The sequence below is a fragment of the Oncorhynchus nerka genome, linkage group LG19 (genome assembly GCF_034236695.1).
Source record: "Oncorhynchus nerka isolate Pitt River linkage group LG19, Oner_Uvic_2.0, whole genome shotgun sequence".
NCBI classification, from domain to species: Eukaryota; Metazoa; Chordata; class Actinopteri; order Salmoniformes; family Salmonidae; genus Oncorhynchus; species Oncorhynchus nerka.
Window position 1 is genome coordinate 23,032,942 of NC_088414.1, and position 17,476 is coordinate 23,050,417.

Consider the following 17,476-nt stretch of genomic DNA (forward strand, 5'->3'; position numbering starts at 1 on the left):
TTTGCAGAAAGGGGCTACCGTTCTCATACCAGACTGAATTGAATTAAAACAAATATGGATGAAATAGACGCCAGTACTCATTTTAGGTGCCGGTAATGTTTACATTTAGGTACACGAGCTCCACAATCCTTTTGAGCTAATATTTCATAAGGGTAACAGGAGCAAAACATTTGAGGTGCCAGTACTTAGGTCCAGTGAGCTCCTGCCAAAGTTAAAGCACTGGGTTTACCCAGTAAATTACTGGGAGCGTGTGAGTCTTTTTTTATAACCTACTACAGTTTACTCGACCAGCACCTCTACTGTTGTGGGTGTGCCCCAGCTGATATTTTTCACTAGATTTTTTTTGTTGCCTTTACTGAAATTATATGCAGTGAACGTTTCAAAGGTAGATCTGATACGCACACAAACAGTCAAGGATGACTCTCGGTGAATCGGTCATAGGCCAAGTGATAGGCCTAATTCGCCTTTACCAATAAACGTTTTCCAGATTACCTTGAAACTATCGTCCGCACAGTTGAAATTGCTTGATTGAAGTTCCTGGATTGCAGCTGTGGGAGAACCAGCCAATTGTCGCTCATGCGTTTCACAATGGATGAGCTCACCTGAAGCCACGTAGTAATTAAGTCACCTGATGTATCTATCTGTTGGTTAATAATTACCCCAGTCTTTGGTATATAAAGGTAGAAGGGTCTCTCCTACATTCCACTCGTTCTTTAGTTCACGATGGCATTCACTGGGAAATATCAGCTTGAATCGCAGGAGAATTTTGAGGCTTTCATGAAGGCAATTGGCAAGTAACGAACTATTAATAGGGTCATGCTCTTATCATAGACAGTATAAAACAGCCTCTTTATGAATATGCAAACAGTTCTATTTTGTTCTGTGGTGCTATCTTCTCAATTTTCACTTTCACACTTTTATAATGGTAGATAAGCCAACTTCTTGATGTTTCAACAGACATCAACAATCTAAATTGGCAAAACAATATTTAGAGTGGGCTGTCATAGTTGGTCAGGTAACTTTTTTGTTACTCTGCTCTCTGAACATCCCAAGACAATCTATACAGTTGCCACTAAGTCTTTACATCTTGATTTTGTCAAAATTAGGTAATGTTTTTCTGGAATTAGTCCTATTACAGCTCAATTTGAGAGTTTGGAATTTGTGATTATATAGCAAATTATGCTATAAGTGAAACCTCTACAATAGTTTGATGGCCCTAGGCTATTGCACTTAAAATGCCATACTTTATAGTACTGGATGTCCATGACCCACATGCAGCTGTAAGATTGGCTATGTCAGATAAGGTACTCTGCACTTTAGCTCAATGGTTATTTGTAACCAATAGCATAACCCCTGCACCCAAAAATACTGATGGTTCGGTTGGGGTTCTTATCGTAACTATGGTGCTACGGTTATTCTTAAATCTAAAGATCTTATGATACAAATTCCCAAATTTAAAAGCATGGGTTTGTAATTCAACTGGAACCTGCACACCATTGCAAAAGGCTATAGGCTGAAAAGTAAAATGTACTAAGTTTTAAATAAGTAGTCAGTTTGTATATGTAGTTCAATGTGTACTGCCAACCCCTTTTAACATGTTCCTCCTCAACACTTAGGTTTGCCAGATGATCTCATCCAGAAGGGCAAGGACATCAAGAGCTTGTCGGAGATTGAGCAGAATGGAGACCACTTCAAAGTGACCGTGACCACAGGCACCAAGGTCATGGTCAACTCGTTCACGGTCGGCCAGGAGGCTGAGCTGGAGACGTTGACTGGAGAGAAGATCAAGGTGAGTTGGTCAACTAGACACTCATGCAATTACTTGGCCTTGTGGGCACACCTGAACATTGGGTAACTTGTATTTGCGTTATGAATAACATGAGTGGGCATTATGGTCTTTGAGGGCCAAAGTATGCAGCCACTTTTTCCAGTTCCAACTTTTGCACATGAGAAACTGTTTCCTTAGTGCTCGTGCAAAGGTCTTGTTGCCCTCAATGAAGTTTCTCTCCCAACATCAGCTGTTTAATTTTATGATTGTTAAACCTGCTTAGGACAAGCTGTAGTGCAGTAACTTGGTGTAGTTAGTTTACTACTCCTACATGTTATGTCATGCACTGACTCCTTTACCCTTCCCCAGTCTACGGTGAATCTGGTTGGGAACAAGCTAATGGTATCATTGAAGGGCGTTGAGTCTGTCACTGAATTCAATGGGGACACCATTATTGCTGTAAGTATGTGGTTGTTGGCCCAGCATGGGTTTGAACTGTGAAATGTAACTGCTGTAGACCCTAATCTGTGCACCTTTCTAGACAATGACGCTGGGCCCCATCGTCTACAAGAGGATAAGCAAGCGCATCTAGGGATCTCTCAACCCTCTTTGAATAAATGAAGGAAATTTATTTTGACTTTGTGGTTTGTCTATAAAATTTCTTTGTAGCTTTGCTTGAGCTGCAGTATATAGCACTAGATGACAATATCAATTTTCACTTATTACCTCATACATTCAATATTTCACATGATACTTAGGCACATGGTTGGTACACTGATTCAATCTTTACTAGCATAAAGGTGGGAGCAATCATGATTTCACAGGTACTTTGAGCCTTACAGATGTAGATGAGGCCTCCTTGTATATTGTAGTTCATACAGATGGAAGTCTCAATGTTAAAAGCAGGAACTTCACTACTTACATTCCAACAGAATATCTAGCTATTGCAAAACTTCTGTAACCCACTTTCAATGTGAGAAGTGATGCTTCTGGGTAGATTTGGTGACCACTCATACCCTTGAAATGCAGTGTCTACAGAAGCTTATTGCTTGTGGCTGAGTGCCTTTATGTTGTCCTCAACACTGCTTGCTTCAGCCATGGGCTTGTTCTGCAGGGCAGCCTCTCTCATGCTGTGGTAGACATGCTCGTTCTGCTTGAACATCCTCAGCTCAATCTCCGTCTGCATACGCATTGACTAGGAAACAAAGTCAGGGGTCAAAAGTCTGGTAATTGAGTTAACACTACCTGACATTCTACACTTCTCTATAATTTAACATTTTTTCTCTACTGAACGGGGCTGTCTTTGTTAAATTCCAAAAGCTAAATGACCTTAAGGTATTCGGTACCTCAAGGTCCTTGGTAATAGGGTGGTTGGGTCCATGGGTGACCATGAGGATGGCGTAAGCTTTGCAGATCATTTCATGGCCAACCTTGATGAGCCCTGCGTGCCAGTGGGTCACACCAGCACGCATGGTGGCCATGCCCAAATGGGCATTATTGGGATGGTACAACTTCCTGCTCGGGGGAGAGAAAGATTAGTTAAGTGAAAGGAATGTGCTGTCAATGCTAGACATGCTAATCTTGTGGGCACATTGGTCTCCTCCCCATCACTCACATGTAGCCCTCCACCAGTCTGCCTGCATATTCTGCAGCCTCTGAGAAGAACTGCAGGTAGGACAGCACCTCACTGGCTGTACTCAGCATGCGCAGATGGTACAGGTGTGTCTTACCAAACACGGGCTCCTGTTTGTCTAGACACTCACGACACAGCTTCACCACCTATAAGAGGGTGAGTTATATGGGCAAGAGAAAGGTGGTTCTTTATCAAGCTCAATGCCATTCCTAATGGTAAAGGATGGGATTGTTACCTCATGGAAGTCGCCAGCAGTGCGAGCTGCCTCAACCTTGGCCAAGCACTCCAAACTGAACTCCTGTACCTCCTTTACCAGCTGATCAGAGGGCTGAGAATAGTTAAAACAAGTGTTGGTGTAGGACTATTTAGGAACCATGCACACCACATCATTCACTCCTGATCATTGACAGTAAAATAAAGCTCATGACAAATGCAGTACTGCAGACAACCACAAGTGACATCCAACTGTTTCATTGAAGGACATGTTGGTCCAGTAAGTAGTCAAACACCTGGTGACCTAATGGTCAATTTGCTCTAAGTCAGTGCCTATACATGGATATATAACTTATGTCCATGTCATTGACCTGTGTCTAAAGACATGGTCATGTGCTGAAGGAGTTAGTCATAGGATTTAGCAATGTCTCAATTGGAATTCAGCATCAGGTGATCAAATCACAGATAACCAGAATGACTTATCAACTGCTACATGTATTTTGTTTTATGGTCTCGGCTAATGTTTAGGGTGGGGATCATGTGAGGCACGATTGAGTTAAGGGTGAGGGGAAGCATGGAACTTGTCTCAACTGAATAGTAACTAGGCTGAACTGTTTAAGGCCCCTGGGCCCTCAGAGGTATGATCATTTTAAAACGTGCTTCTGATGCATCAGCTGAGAGGTGCCCATCTGCGTGCAAGAGTTACGTGCCCAATGTGAGTCTGGGTATGGCAGGGTCCAGGGACCCAGAACCCCATTGTTTGGAATGGAAGGAATTGACACCAACCCTGTCCTTAACCCGCCACTACTTTCCCCACCTTGTTTCCATCGGTCTCCTTGGCAGCCATCTTTAGGTCATCCTTGAGGTGCTCGCTGCAGCTTTTACAGGTACAGTCAAAGTGGTACTGATGCTTCAGGGCGCGCTGGCGGTCCGTTGACACATTCAGGAAGTCCACGTAGCCCACCGTCAGTTCCTCGTTCTCAGCAATCTTACTCAGCGCACGCAGCTCGATCCTGGGGGAGCAGGGCGGCATGGTTAGCCCTGGGCCTTAGTGTACCGGCTGCTCTAGGATCAGCTCTAAATGTCACATGCTGGGCCATAGAACAGGCCCTAGAGAAGTTGATATAAGCGAGATGCTGTATTGTGATGTCATGGGAGTAACCATAGAGGAGGGTAAAAGGGTTGTGTAGCCCCTAGGAGGTCTTTGGATCATTTATGGCACAGGTGGTAGTGTGCTTTCCCTGTTAGGGTAGGGCTGTGACTGAGTTCAAGCCATCCTACAAATGTTCCCTCTCAATTGCTACGATAGCAAAAGTGCAGGAAAGCAATTACATTGACATAGTTTGCCAGGTACCTGGCAGCATTTAGGGTCTTTTGGAGATAGGAAACTGTGAAACCTTCATTTGCCAGTCGGCAAACATAAACATCACTGATTGGATAATCCTGGCTGCTCAAAGTTCAGAAGGTTATATTGATCGTTCAGAGTTCAATAACTTCTTGGACTGTTGGCTCCTGATGAGCAATAAATGACGCTTTAGAGAAACATCGACAGCCAGTTTGCAGAGACAGTGGGGGTTTCCATTTCCCTCAACTTGAAGAAACAGTCTAACAAAGCAGTTGGGGATTTTGCACTGACAGATGACCAAAAACACATCTCAGGTCATCACCAACACAATGCAAGCAGTTTTTTTTTTTAAGAAGAAAAAAAGCATTATTGTTATGATGGGATGTTTTGAAGTAATATTAAGGTAGATGACTGAAATTGAACAGTCTCTCACAATAGACACACCACTCAACAAAGCCCCAAGCAGGACAGCAACTCAGTCCTACTGGGAGCTAAATAAACCATGCTATACGTTTTAGTTATTAGTTTCATAATATTTCGTTTTCACCCTCCTAGGGGTTAAATTTGAGACTTATGAGAATTACTCTTTCGATCTTGTTCACTGAGCAAAATAGTGCTGTAGGCTACTGTTAAAGAAAAAAATGAGAAATATAGGGAAAATCACATCAATGTAATAGTCAAGGTTAGAATGCCTGAGTGTAATTTGGTACAGTTCTGTTTTTACTTCCTCACTATCATCCAGTGATAGAGGTTTATAACAGGTGCTGAGATCTTTGAGAATTGGCTGTTCAAGGTTCAAAGGTTAGATGTTAGCTCAAAGCAGACAGGCAGACCCACCTCCTTTTAGAGTGGTAGGCTGCGTTCAGAGTTGACTGACTGGAAGAGAAGATGGCAGTCAAGGTTTACAAATCACATATAAATCTCACTCTTTATCTTTCTCTCTTGGGATACATACTTGCCATGGTTCAGGATGACAGTACAGTTGGGCCAGCAGTCGTGGTTGACCAGACACAGGTTAGGGAACAGACCCACTCCCACCGCCTGCAGACCCCTCTGGTCACTCAGAGTAAAGCCATTACACTTGATCTACAGATGGATGGAGGGAGAGGGACAGATAGAATGAGAATGCCAGAAACAAAGTGGAGAGAGAGCGAATGATAGAGGGAGAGACCAAGATTAATGATGACAATACCTCACAGTACATAGTAAAATAACACATACTATAGTCATAATAGATTAACCAGTGATCTTGTATGTACTGTGCCAAAGTTTGAAATAACTGGATGGTAAGATGACTAATTCAGTGATACGTACTATGCCAAAGATGTGTGAGATGTACTCCTTGCCATGCCTGGTTTTGGGACAGTAGTCCAGGAAGTTTTGCATGTCGATCTTGAGCTCTTTGAAGTCCTCAGCGAGCATGTCGGCCACGTGGTCCTCCAGCTGGTCCACAGAAGTCAGCTGGCCGTCCGACACAATGCCTGTGTCCTTCTGTATGCGCCACAGCACACGGGCAGTAAGACTGGAGAGGAACAGGGAGAGTTACCATTAATTAGCATTATAGGGTTATATTAACTTGCCAAGGAATTGACAACAACCCACCCCAGTATTTCTTCCCCTTTCCCTCCATTCTCCTCCTACTCACATTTTCCTCCTCCACCTCCTCTCTTCTTTAACTCTCCCATTCTCCTCTCCCTCCCTTCACGCTCTCCCTCCTTGCCTCCTTACCGTACATTCTCATTAGGGGCCTTTTCGTACTTCTTGATGGCAGCACACTCCTGCTTGTGCTCATCCCAGCATGCAGTCTGGCAGGTTCGGTCACAGTAGTGGGCGAATTTACACTGGGCGCAGCGGTGCAGGTTGGCCTGGCGACGGAAGCAGCTATGGCACACCTGCTGAGACAGACTGGAGGGAGGGTAAGGGAGGTCATGGGTTAGAGGTCATGATTTCTTATGGGGTTGCCCAGCCCCCTGGCTCTCTTGTAGTCAAACTCTGTTGCAGTCTCATGCTCCCTCCTATCCTTGGTACTTTAACTATCATATTAATATGGATGTAGATATGAACAAAGCAAGGCAATAACCAGTGGATCATATCAGGGACTGATAATGGAGTGGATTTATTTAGCTAGCTATTTTCACTGTGGTGGGTCTCAAAGACAGTGATTGTTCCCATTTGAAACGGGGGTTGATTAGATGGCCGTGGTTGTGTGAGAAGCCAGCAGGTTGGAGAGACAAATACCAGGGATATGTTGGTGTGCTGAAGAGTAGGCTTTTAGGGATGAATGATGAGCTCTCATCAAACTGAGTAGGGAGCCATTTCTGTACCTTATCAGTGAAGAGTATGACCTTTTCTGTGTCGGCATTTAAATCTCTAAGTCCGTTACTCCTTACCTCATATTTCCTCTTTCCTTTTTTTCTATAGGTCTTTCCTGGCTATCCTCTTGTTTCCCCTCACCCTTTTTCAGTGTCATCATACATATCCCAAAAATATTGGCTCGTATTACTTGTGTGATATATTTACATAATGGGCTATTCTGAGATGACATTACGGAAACATGATGACATTCTCCACACACCTTCCACACGTCTCTCTCTATTTCATCTCTCTCTCTAAAACTCTGTTAGTACTTCATCGGAGAATGTTTCCACTGTCATTCCATGTACTTGTCGAGCTCCACCATTATATCACTGCTGGTGTATATATATTTATTTATGTGGGGTTCAGTGGCTAAGCTATTAGCCTCATCCATAGCTGGGAGGACTTTAGCTATTTATGGTGAAAGGTCTTGGTCTACTAGTCATATGAGAACTAGCCTATATTTCTGTCGCCTTATTATACAGTAAGGCCCTTAGTTGTTCAATAAACTAACTGACTACATGATTTACTCTACCTATGACAGTTGAACATCAAGCACACATCAAAATATTTAAACAATGTGGACAACAACAAAGTTACCTTAAAACAATGCATACTGTAATTATCTTTATGATTGTGCCTGTAGTTTCATATTTTTTATTGAAACAGGCCCCAGCTGCCTAGGGGCCCCCACTTTATACAGCCTATATATTGAATAAATTCCTAAAATTAAAAACGTACATGAAATACATATTTTCCATTATTGGATAAACATAATCATAGCAACTAATGTCTGTGGAAAAATGTGCCCTTTGGGGGTAGGGGGTGCTCAAAATGTCCCCTCAAGGGACAACATGTCCCCTCAACAACAACATTCTTAAAACGCCCATGTAGACAGGCACCTGACTGGTCCCAGCTTTCACTCCCTCTGATGTGCCAACAAAAAGGTACCCGAGATCCCATTTCTAAAGTAAAGAAATCACACAATACATGAGGCCAGACTTCCTAAAAAAATAATAATAATAATAATCTAGCAACATTCAAACCTACTTTCTGAACATGCATGTTGTACACAACTTCCTAGATCTCTGAACTTTGCCTTGAGGTGAAGGCCGGGGAGTACAGTATGTTTTTGTATATAAAAATAGAACATTTTGTGGCACACATTCAATATTCCTGGATAAACATGTCCTATTGGACATTACTGTGTATAGGCTAGACCCTCTAGAACAATTTTAACCCAAGGTCTGCAAAAAGTTTTAGCATAGGTCTAGAAAGATGTGTAAGGGACACAGCAATGCCAAAAACATAATACCAAACAACGGTTGCTTAAAATAAACTGCCACACCTTGAAGACAAGCTATGGGCTTGTGTGTGTAAACAGTTTATCCCATGGGTCTCTGGGAGTGTGTCTAAAAAGATATAACTAGTTTGTTAATGCCTGCACTGATTGTTGGCATGCTGAACAGCTTCAGGAACACATGTGATCTTCTTTTCTAAGAAATATGAAATGACTGCCTGATGATCTTCCTTCTGCTTTCCTGAAATGTTCAATACCTGTCTGATACATTTACATCACTGGAAAGCATATTTAATTCAGATTTAAATTTGGCATTACCTGATTTGACATCTTTGTGTTATAAGGCCAGATTCAAAAGCATCATGAAATAATTTTGACAGATTTGTTTCTGATTCGCCTAGGGTCCTAAAATAGAAAAAAAAATAGTGTGATTGTCAATGATATCCCTATTTTAAAACAAATATGTTAACATTGTAGTAAATATAGTACTGAAATGCATGTATTCAGTGGAATGCACTGTACTTCGACATTGTGAAGGTCTGCCACATCTCTCCTTTGAAAGTGAACTGAGTCATTGGATTATTATGTTTTCTTTATGCAGTTTGGCTCATTGAACAGGTCAGAATCTATGTTTAAAGGTGTTGAGTGGTATGGAGGTTTTTTGCAATACGCTGTGGATGTATGTGTTCCAGAGTAGAGACCCACAATAGCTACTGAGTTACCTGAATGTCTTGTATTTATATGGTATTGGCTTTTCATTCTTAGTAGATCTAGTTTCTCAATGTTCATCTCAAAGTGCACCGGGTTGATAGCTGTTAATTTTATTTTATTTTTTTCAAATCCTAGCAAAGCCCCTGTACGTCTGCTGTTTAGTAAGACGTGGTTGGGCAGGGGAGAAAGTATATGTCACTTTGGTGGTGACATGTTGTAGATAAGCAACAAACACACAAACAGGTATTACAATATACAGTGTATCAATCTTGTTAAACCTCCCATCTACTACTGTACAGTTGGATGGTCCATGAATAAGACCACACTTTTAGTTCAGTGCACTCTGTTTTTGTGTGTGTGTGTGTAGTGAGAGGTCACGGTCTCTATATCTGCTGGAATGCTGGTCACCGATATGCCTGCTTATGCTGCAGGACCAGTGTGGGGCCATATAAGAACTAGCGTTGGTAGGACAGCAAGAATGCAGCTCTTAGCGTTCAGGAATTGTGTCATAATTGCTCATATTTGCCAGGTTGCAGTTGTAAATGAGAACTTGTTCTCAACTGGCCTACCTGGTTAAATAAAGGTCAAATAAAAAATCCCAAGCCTTTGCAAGGCTGGAGTCAAATTAATAGGAAGAATATCACAAATGCATTCATTTCATTTCCGCCAGTCATTTTGTGCGGTTTTGTCAAAGCCCCTTCTAACGAGTCATGCGCGAAAACAAATTCAACGTGCCCACTGGCGATATAAACCGGTGGGTGCAAAGTCAAACAGCCCGCCCGCTGGTTTCGCGGTGACCACATGGTCCTAAGGAACACAGGTGCTTTTTTGTTGTTGTTTTTTAACAGCCTGCAATTTTCTTTCAGAGACGGCTTTCTCTTTTACAGCCTGCTATTCGACCATCAAAAGGTTCAGGGCTGGACCAAAAACATTGACAGTGAGTGAATCCTGCCTGGTAAAAACATTGGATTATTTTTATAATCTAGTGTAACATATGTGGATGTGTGAAATTTACTCCTCGGCCTGCACCTGCGAATATCTAGCGTTTCGCGTGGCGCTGACTGGTAAAACACTTCAAGAGGGCGGTCACGTGTGCTAGCAAGGCAGAGGTCCCGAGTTTGCGTGAGATGTGGGCTGAAACGGGATGAAGTGGTACTCGCTAAGCAAGCAGCGTGACGTCCTTTACACGAGCTCCATGTTGATTTACAAAGCTTGGGCACCTACTACACTATACCCAACATTGAACCCAATGCCGAGGACCTCTCAAATCATACAAGTCAACATGATGAGCTGAACAATCCGCTCTGATGCTGACGTTTTTCTGTGTGAAAATGTTGGGAAGTACACTTTGGAAAGAATAATGCTGAATCATTAATTTTTATTCTCTTGGAGGCAAAAGACACACAGTGTGACATCACTTTACTGTATATGAGTAGCACATTACTGAAAGTGTGTCAACATGACTGTATCTGCAAGACAAACGCATTTGCAAGCATTTAATTAAACAACCGGATGTGAAGTTTTGGACAATCTGGACTGCAATGTATTTCAAGAATATTTTGTTTGGTTGTAATATTAAACAGATATTAAAATGAATTACATTAATACTTGAACAGCAGGTAACCTTTTTAACCCAGCACCTGAGGAGTAACTATATGCTCATTCCACTATGAGATACCAATACTATACATGGCCACCATGAATCAGGCCCTACCTGTCAAAGACAGCAGAATGGATGTATTTTTTAAATAAAAAGAACCACAATCTCAAATTGTTAAAGATATGCATTGATACAGGAACCATATAGGTATCATTTGTGCATTACATTTGGCTTTATTACTGAGAAATAATGGATGTGTGCATGCCACAGAGATTTTGCCATTATGACCCAAATCTCCATGCATTGGGCCCTACCTGTCGAAGACCACTGCAGCGAAGCTGGGCTCAGCGAACACTACCTCCCCAGCCCAAAGGTCTTTGGTGGTCCTAAGACCCCTGCCCTTCTCCCCAGCATCAAACACCTCTACGTTGTCCATATCCAGGGTCATTACCAAGTGGACAAGACTGGAACACCTCACAGATAGAGGTTAAAAAGAGAGGGAGAAGGAGTAGTGCTGTCTGGAGTGCGCTTCTAAAACGTTCAGCACCTGCCCTTCTCCTCAGCCCGACCCCACCCTCCAAATATAGACTGGCCTTCCTGGGACTGTACCATCTGTGTGTGGGGGGGGCTGTGGGAGTCTAGGGCCTTGAGAGTGGAAGTCCTGGGAAGGCTTACTCCATAGGGGGAAGAGTTGTACAGGTCTGCCTGGATGTCCTCCCCTACTTTGGGGTTGGTTGAGGCCAGGCCTCAGGGGTATTTTTGTCTGGCAGCTGTGTCTGTATGTCTCTGTCTGGGGAGGTAGGAGGCAACTGACTTGGAAGAGGCCTGATCAAACACTTCTCTCTGTTGCTTTTGTTCTCACTCTAGCTACTGTATCTGTCAGTACCACAGTCTGCAGTTTGCTCTGCTCTGCTTTCTGTGTCTGGCTCATTCACATTGGCTGTTCACACTTTCCTCTCATCCAGTGTCCCTTTCTCCCTTTTGTCCAAATATATACATCTCAAGGACAGCAAGACTGTCATATATGAAGAATGGTCAAGTGCAATTAAATACATTGTTCTGTAATTTGTAGTTATATAGGATGGACCTATTTAATACCAAACAATAAAACCTCATTGGAAGTCATGATTAATTGAATGCTGTAGTATCCTGTCTCAACAAACCAGGACTTGACAATGACATACATTTTGGATATATGCTGCATGGGTCATATTTTCCCTTTCACGTCACAGGGTGATTAATACTCTGAAAGAACACCACCCAAAAGAAGCAAGGATGCTTCTGGGATTCCACAGCCTTGTGAAGACACTGTTTACAGTGGGAGAGTGGTGAGGGGGAAGAGAAGTTAGAAAAGCAGAAGGGGGAGGAGAGGAGGATAGGATTTGTGTGCCTGTCACATGTAGCTCCTGGCAAATGTTCTTTGGAAGGTGAAGATGGGAGAGACTTAAGACAGTGGCTCTGAGCATTTACCCTATTTGTCCTGTTGTACTCAAAGGTCTGATTGGTCTGGTGCTGCAGAAACGAAACACTGATCAGCTGAGTAGGAAACTATGCAACACCATCTGTGAATCTAAGATCATACCACAAAGCATTTGACTTCATAACAGCAGAATAACTATGAATACTGTAATGTAAGCAGTCAAATGAGTATAATATTAGTTTCCAAATCAAAATAAACTGCAGGAATTTTGTTATTTTATATGATTTTCACTTTGCGGCTGAGCCATTGTTGCTCTTGGATGTTTGCACTTCACAATAACAGTACTTACAGTTGACCGGGGAAGCTCTGGCAGGGCCAACATTTTACAAACTGACTTGTTGGTTCCACATTGACAGTCACGGAGTTCTTCAGTACGGGGCATTCTACTGTCATTGTATGTAAATGGAGATTGCATGGCGGTGTGCTCAATTTTATACACCTGTCAGCAACAGATATGGCTGAAATAGCCAAATCCACTCATTTGAAGGGGTGTCCACATACACTACATGTCCAAAAGTATCTGTATTCCTGACAGAGGGAGTGGGTTACATTAATGGGTGTGTGTGATTCAATACATAAAAGGCCTTTAAAATGTCCCCAAAGTGGGCCTCCCGGTGGCGCAGCGGTCTAAGGCAGTGCTAGTTGTGCCACCAGAGGCTCTGTTGCAGCCGGCCGTGACTGGGAGGTCCATGGGGCAACGTACAATTGGCCTAGCGTTGCCTGGGTTAGGCCGGTAGGGATATCCTTGTCTTTCAGCGCACTAGCAACTCCTGTGGCTGACCAGGTCGCTAGGTGTACGGTGTTTCCTCAAACACATTGGTGCGGCTAGCTTCCGGGTTGGATGCGTGCGGTGTTAAGAAGCAGTGCAGCTTGGTTGGGTTGTGTTTCAGAGGACACATGGCTCTCGACCTTCGTCTCTCCCGAGCCCATATGGGAGTTGTAGCGATGAGACAAGACAGTAACTACTAATAATTGGATACCACGAAAAAGGGGGTAAAAAAAGTCTCAAGTATTTTAAGCCAATACACAAATCAACCCATACAGTTACATGAGAATACAACAATTATAAGCAATATACAGTACTCAAATGCACACTCTCTATTTAACGAAAATGTCAACAGCGCATTTACAGTTCCCAACCACACTGAACACTAAAAAGTCCACTCCAGTGTAAAGCACAGGAGAGAGAGAGCGACAGACAGACATAATGGTCTTGGCTGTTATCTTCCGTCTCAGTTGCACTCATCTGCCTAATACACCGTTGGTTTGTCTGTCGCGCCAACCGAGAACTCTCACACACACAGAAGAAACATTTACATCCTCCTTCTTGATAGCTGGTGCGCTCTTAAGACCTCTTAAGGATCGGCTCCCTTTTTCCAATTTACGCCTAAAATGACATACCCAAATCGAACTGCCTCTAGCAAAGATATGCATTTTCTTGGTACCATTTGAAAGGAAACATGACGTTTGTGGAAATATGAAAGGAATGTAGGAGAATAACACATTAGATCTGGTAAAAGATAATACAAAGATTTTTTTTTTGTACCATCTTGAAATGCAAGAGAAAGGTCATAATGTATTATCCCAGCCCAGACGCAATTTAGATTTTGGCCACTAGATGGCAGCTGTGTATGCAAAGTTTTAGACTGATCCAATGAACCATTGCATTTGGGGGGGAAATGGTTTCAAGACTGCCCAAATGTGCTCAATTTGTTTATTAATAACATTTCATGTTCAAAACTGCACTCTCCTCAAACAATAGTATGGTATTATTTCACTGTAATAGTCACTGTAAACTGGACAGTGCAGTTAGATTAACAAGAATTTAGGCTTTCTGCCAATATCAGATATGTTTTTGTTACATACAACCTCATGCTAATCGCAGTAGTCTACATTAGCGCAACTGTCCCACAGGGAACACACCAATCATGAAGAAGTTATTGGTAGCGCACGGTGAAGGCTCTGTGCAGGATTTCACCACAACACTGAAACATATGGAATACCTCCATGAAATGCCACAAGTAGAGCACAACAACTCTTAAAAAGCAAAGGCATTAATAAAAGTGCAGACAGGAAGATAGGAGAAAATAATTGCTCTATACTGTTTAACAGCAGTAAATTTGGTCTCAATAAATAGGAATGATTTTGAATGGTACATCTATACTACAAAAACAGATCTACATATAAGCAGAGGTAATGCAAGAAGGCACCATTCAAGTATACACGTATGATCATATAAGGAACAAAGAATCAACGTTAAATCACCAATAAGTTGCGGCCTTCACTTGATTTCATTGGTTTTGTTAGGCTGTGACCATTTGCACAAACACGAGCATATCAGCACCACTAACAACTAGGAAATGGCAGATCAAAAGATGCACAGTTTAGAGTTCAGGAAACTTTGAGATAAAGAACTTTAATATATGCTATTTTGGTACCAAAAGTTCCAAGGCAAATTAGAACAGTACTGTCATGGGATGGAATGTTAGGCCCTAACATTGACTCAGGATAGTTTGCCAAACTCAGTAACTACAGTAGGCCTATGGCATTGGATGACAGAAACATCTTCAACCTTCCTTCTCTCCATGTCTCCTGATTCGGTAAAAGGTTCACTTGATCCTTACCACCTGCAAAAACAGGTTTAGAATCAGATCTTTTTAACTCAAAACCATCTTTGAAGCGAACTAACTAATCTGTACCAGTTGTTCTGGCTATAAAATTGTACCTACACCAGAAATATTCATCTCCAGTCTGAGCCACACTGTGTCTTCTAGTTCCCCCCTCTCTCCCTACAGATCATAGAAATCAAGGTGTGCTCCGGAGGGGTATTCATCCTCCAGCAGCACCTTCATAAGCTTAGCACAGGAGTCTTCACAGGTGAGCAGCTGACCCTGGGAGAGCATGACTGAGAAGGACTTCCTCACACCAGGGTCTGCCGTGCAGTCCCTGGCCTCCACCTGCATGTCTGTGTCCAGGGGACCTAGAGAAACACAGAGAGACAGGATCTAGGTTGGTCACAAGTCACTGGATGGTCATGTTAGAAAGGAAACAAATTGCAATATCGTGATAATGTGCAGTCATGATGATCCATTTCAAGGGTAAATTTCAGCTGAACTGGAATTGACCCCAGGCCTGACTAACATAGCTAAGTTCATAGGTCAAAGACATCCATAATAAATCCATTCAGTGCTCTATTTCAAAATCAGTAGTCTTACTACCTGGGGATTAATTTAATCTCCAATGCCAGGTTGAATTAGTCTGGCTAACGCCAAACTCTCGAGGTCCTCCTGACTTCAGAGTCTGAAATGGGGCTGTTCTCGGCACAATGCATCAAATGAAGGGTGCTGTGCTTTTACTGGTTGACTATCCTGTCTTTCTCACTCAAACACCTACAAGCAGCCACACACAGCCCCAGGGCACCACCCCCTTCCATTTACAATGGTTGGATTTTCAAATAAAAAAAACTAGGAGGGGAAAAATACATTTCAGGGAACCAATCAAATATGTCGCACAATTTCTGAGCGCATATTGCATTAACAAACAACCTCCTTTCCAGACCAGTGTGGTCACAGCTCACCCTGCGCTGTAAGTCACGTGGGTCGTGTCAGCCAGGCTAAGGTTGAATGGCTCTTGACAGACACAAGAACGATGACCAAGTCAATTTCATATGCTTTAAAAAATATATATATAAATGGGTTAAAGGTCAGTTCAGGATTGTGTACCTGAGGTGTATTGTTTTATTTATCAGAGGTTAAAAGCCTAAAGCTACCTGGGGAATAGTTGAGTACACGAAGGTCCGGCTCCTCCTCTGCCAGCACACGGAACATCATGTCTCTGGCTGCCTTGCCTGTGCAGTACAGCACCCAGGAGGGGAGGGGCTGCAGAGCACACAACGAGCTCACGTTGACTACACAGCGCCGCAGCCCCTGTCGTCGTGGGAACACCTGCAGCAGGCCGGCTGTCAGGCTGAGGGCGGAGCTTACGTTGAGTGACAGGTAGGAGTCCACCTCCGCCATGTTGGTGAAACTCTGGGCATAGCGCGACACGTCTCCCAGAGAGGCTGGAGGGGGAGGGGAACAGGGTGAGGGAATGGGAAAATGTCCGATTATACAACATTGAATTATATCACTTAATTGCAGTGTGTGGACTAGGCCTACTAGACTGTATAGTCCGATTATTGTAACTTTGGGAGATTTGATGAGCACAATCAAATACTAATTTATTTATTAATCAAATCTAATTGTAACTAAAGATGAGAAAAATCATGAGACCTAATTTGAAAATCTGTAAACTGAACACTTTTTTTTGTTGGATAATTGTCATAGTAGACGTATGGAAGTCAAGCAAGCAGGAAGGCAGTAAACTGTTACAGGTGGATGAATAATTTACCAGCATTGTTTATCAGTATGAAATGTTCAATATCCTCGGAGGAAATCTCTTTCGCCGCCCTGATGACACTTTCCACCCCTTCTTTCATTCCCAGGTCTACGACAACACAACGAGTTACCAACCCTGCCCTGCCCGCATCCGACGAAGCCAAATTTTCCTGGAGTTCACGCAGTTTCTCATCGGAGCGAGCGGCCAAAACAAGCACCGACCTCGGTTTAAGTAACAGGGAAATCTCTTTCGCTATGGTTCGGCCAAATCCTTTGGACGCCCCGGTGATGATGCACAGCGCTCTCCCTAGGTCCTTCGCGTCTGGTATAATTACGTTGCAGATACCATTGGCCTGCATTTTGGTGAAATGGGAGCAGAGATGTACAGCTTCTACTTATAAAGGCTGGCAGAGTTTAGTAAAGAACCGTTTTAAAATAATTGTTCAAATCGATTAGATTGAGGAACGGATATGGATGCCGAAAATAAACATGACGAATGAGCTCACTCATTTTATCCCGCCCACTTTATGATGTTCAAGCAAATTCGCGATTTAGTTTGTAAAATGAATAAGCAAATGTTTTCTTATATTCCTAGATGTGGGCTGTGCTGGCCAAAGTGTGTTCTTATCAATGATGTATCTTATTGTAGCGATATCCGCGCTTATAAACTGGGGTCGCTACATTATTTAAGCAAA

General features: G+C 42.8%; 3 protein-coding genes and 1 long non-coding RNA gene across 7 annotated transcripts; 2 read left to right on the forward strand and 2 right to left on the reverse strand.

Moving 5' to 3' along the window:
* Positions 1-682: 682 nt before the first annotated feature.
* On the forward strand, positions 683-2,405 carry LOC115101200 (fatty acid-binding protein, liver-type). The gene is made up of 4 exons (XM_029620501.2): positions 683-790; positions 1,617-1,789; positions 2,138-2,227; positions 2,310-2,405. The coding sequence occupies exons 1-4, from the start codon at positions 724-726 to the stop codon at positions 2,358-2,360; spliced, it is 381 nt and encodes a 126-aa protein (XP_029476361.1). The 5' UTR covers positions 683-723; the 3' UTR covers positions 2,361-2,405.
* A 128-nt stretch (positions 2,406-2,533) lies between these two features.
* On the reverse strand, positions 2,534-11,479 carry LOC115101199 (histone-lysine N-methyltransferase Smyd1-like). Of its 2 annotated transcripts, XM_029620499.2 has the most exons (10): positions 11,240-11,479; positions 6,688-6,864; positions 6,274-6,481; positions 5,915-6,045; positions 5,797-5,835; positions 4,432-4,627; positions 3,637-3,729; positions 3,384-3,547; positions 3,115-3,283; positions 2,534-2,963 (listed from the first exon to the last, which is right to left on the reverse strand). In XM_029620499.2, the coding sequence occupies exons 1-10, from the start codon at positions 11,371-11,373 to the stop codon at positions 2,811-2,813; spliced, it is 1,464 nt and encodes a 487-aa protein (XP_029476359.1). In that variant the 5' UTR covers positions 11,374-11,479; the 3' UTR covers positions 2,534-2,810. The 2 variants fall into 2 exon arrangements, with proteins under 2 accessions (XP_029476359.1, XP_029476360.1); XM_029620500.2 differs by lacking the exon at positions 5,797-5,835.
* Positions 11,480-14,802: 3,323 nt separating this feature from the next.
* LOC115101201 (sepiapterin reductase) lies at positions 14,803-17,140 on the reverse strand. Of its 3 annotated transcripts, none has more exons than XR_003859263.2 (4): positions 16,795-17,140; positions 16,175-16,465; positions 15,135-15,385; positions 14,803-15,032 (listed from the first exon to the last, which is right to left on the reverse strand). XR_003859263.2 is itself a non-coding variant. In XM_029620504.2 (4 exons), the coding sequence occupies exons 1-4, from the start codon at positions 17,138-17,140 to the stop codon at positions 15,277-15,279; spliced, it is 798 nt and encodes a 265-aa protein (XP_029476364.1). In that variant the 3' UTR covers positions 14,803-15,276. The 3 variants fall into 3 exon arrangements, 2 of the variants coding, with proteins under 2 accessions (XP_029476364.1, XP_029476363.1); XM_029620504.2 differs by adding an exon at positions 15,983-16,034 and having other exon boundaries at positions 14,803-15,385; XM_029620503.2 differs by having other exon boundaries at positions 14,803-15,385.
* Positions 16,495-17,013, forward strand: LOC115101202 (uncharacterized). Its single transcript, XR_003859265.2, has 2 exons — positions 16,495-16,777; positions 16,889-17,013. It is a non-coding gene; the product is annotated as an uncharacterized LOC115101202 (long non-coding RNA).
* Positions 17,141-17,476: the final 336 nt, after the last annotated feature.

Excerpts from the sequence above, each read along its gene's own strand:
- LOC115101200 (XM_029620501.2), top strand. The coding sequence starts at position 724 with ATGGCATTCACTGGGAAATATCAGCTTGAATCGCAGGAGAATTTTGAG. Across the intron at positions 791-1,616 it reads GGCTTTCATGAAGGCAATTG|GTTTGCCAGATGATCTCATC; the intron begins GCAAGTAACGAA and ends CTCAACACTTAG. Across the intron at positions 2,228-2,309 it reads ATGGGGACACCATTATTGCT|ACAATGACGCTGGGCCCCAT; the intron begins GTAAGTATGTGG and ends GCACCTTTCTAG.
- LOC115101199 (XM_029620499.2), bottom strand. The coding sequence starts at position 11,373 with ATGACCCTGGATATGGACAACGTAGAGGTGTTTGATGCTGGGGAGAAG. Across the intron at positions 6,865-11,239 it reads GCTGCAGTGGTCTTCGACAG|TCTGTCTCAGCAGGTGTGCC; the intron begins GTAGGGCCCAAT and ends CCCTCCCTCCAG. Across the intron at positions 6,482-6,687 it reads GCCCCTAATGAGAATGTACG|TCTTACTGCCCGTGTGCTGT; the intron begins GTAAGGAGGCAA and ends GTTCCTCTCCAG.
- LOC115101201 (XM_029620503.2), bottom strand. The coding sequence starts at position 17,140 with ATGCAGGCCAATGGTATCTGCAACGTAATTATACCAGACGCGAAGGAC. Across the intron at positions 16,466-16,794 it reads CATACTGATAAACAATGCTG|CCTCTCTGGGAGACGTGTCG; the intron begins GTAAATTATTCA and ends CTCCCCCTCCAG. Across the intron at positions 15,386-16,174 it reads TGTACTCAACTATTCCCCAG|GTCCCCTGGACACAGACATG; the intron begins GTAGCTTTAGGC and ends GTGTTTCTCTAG.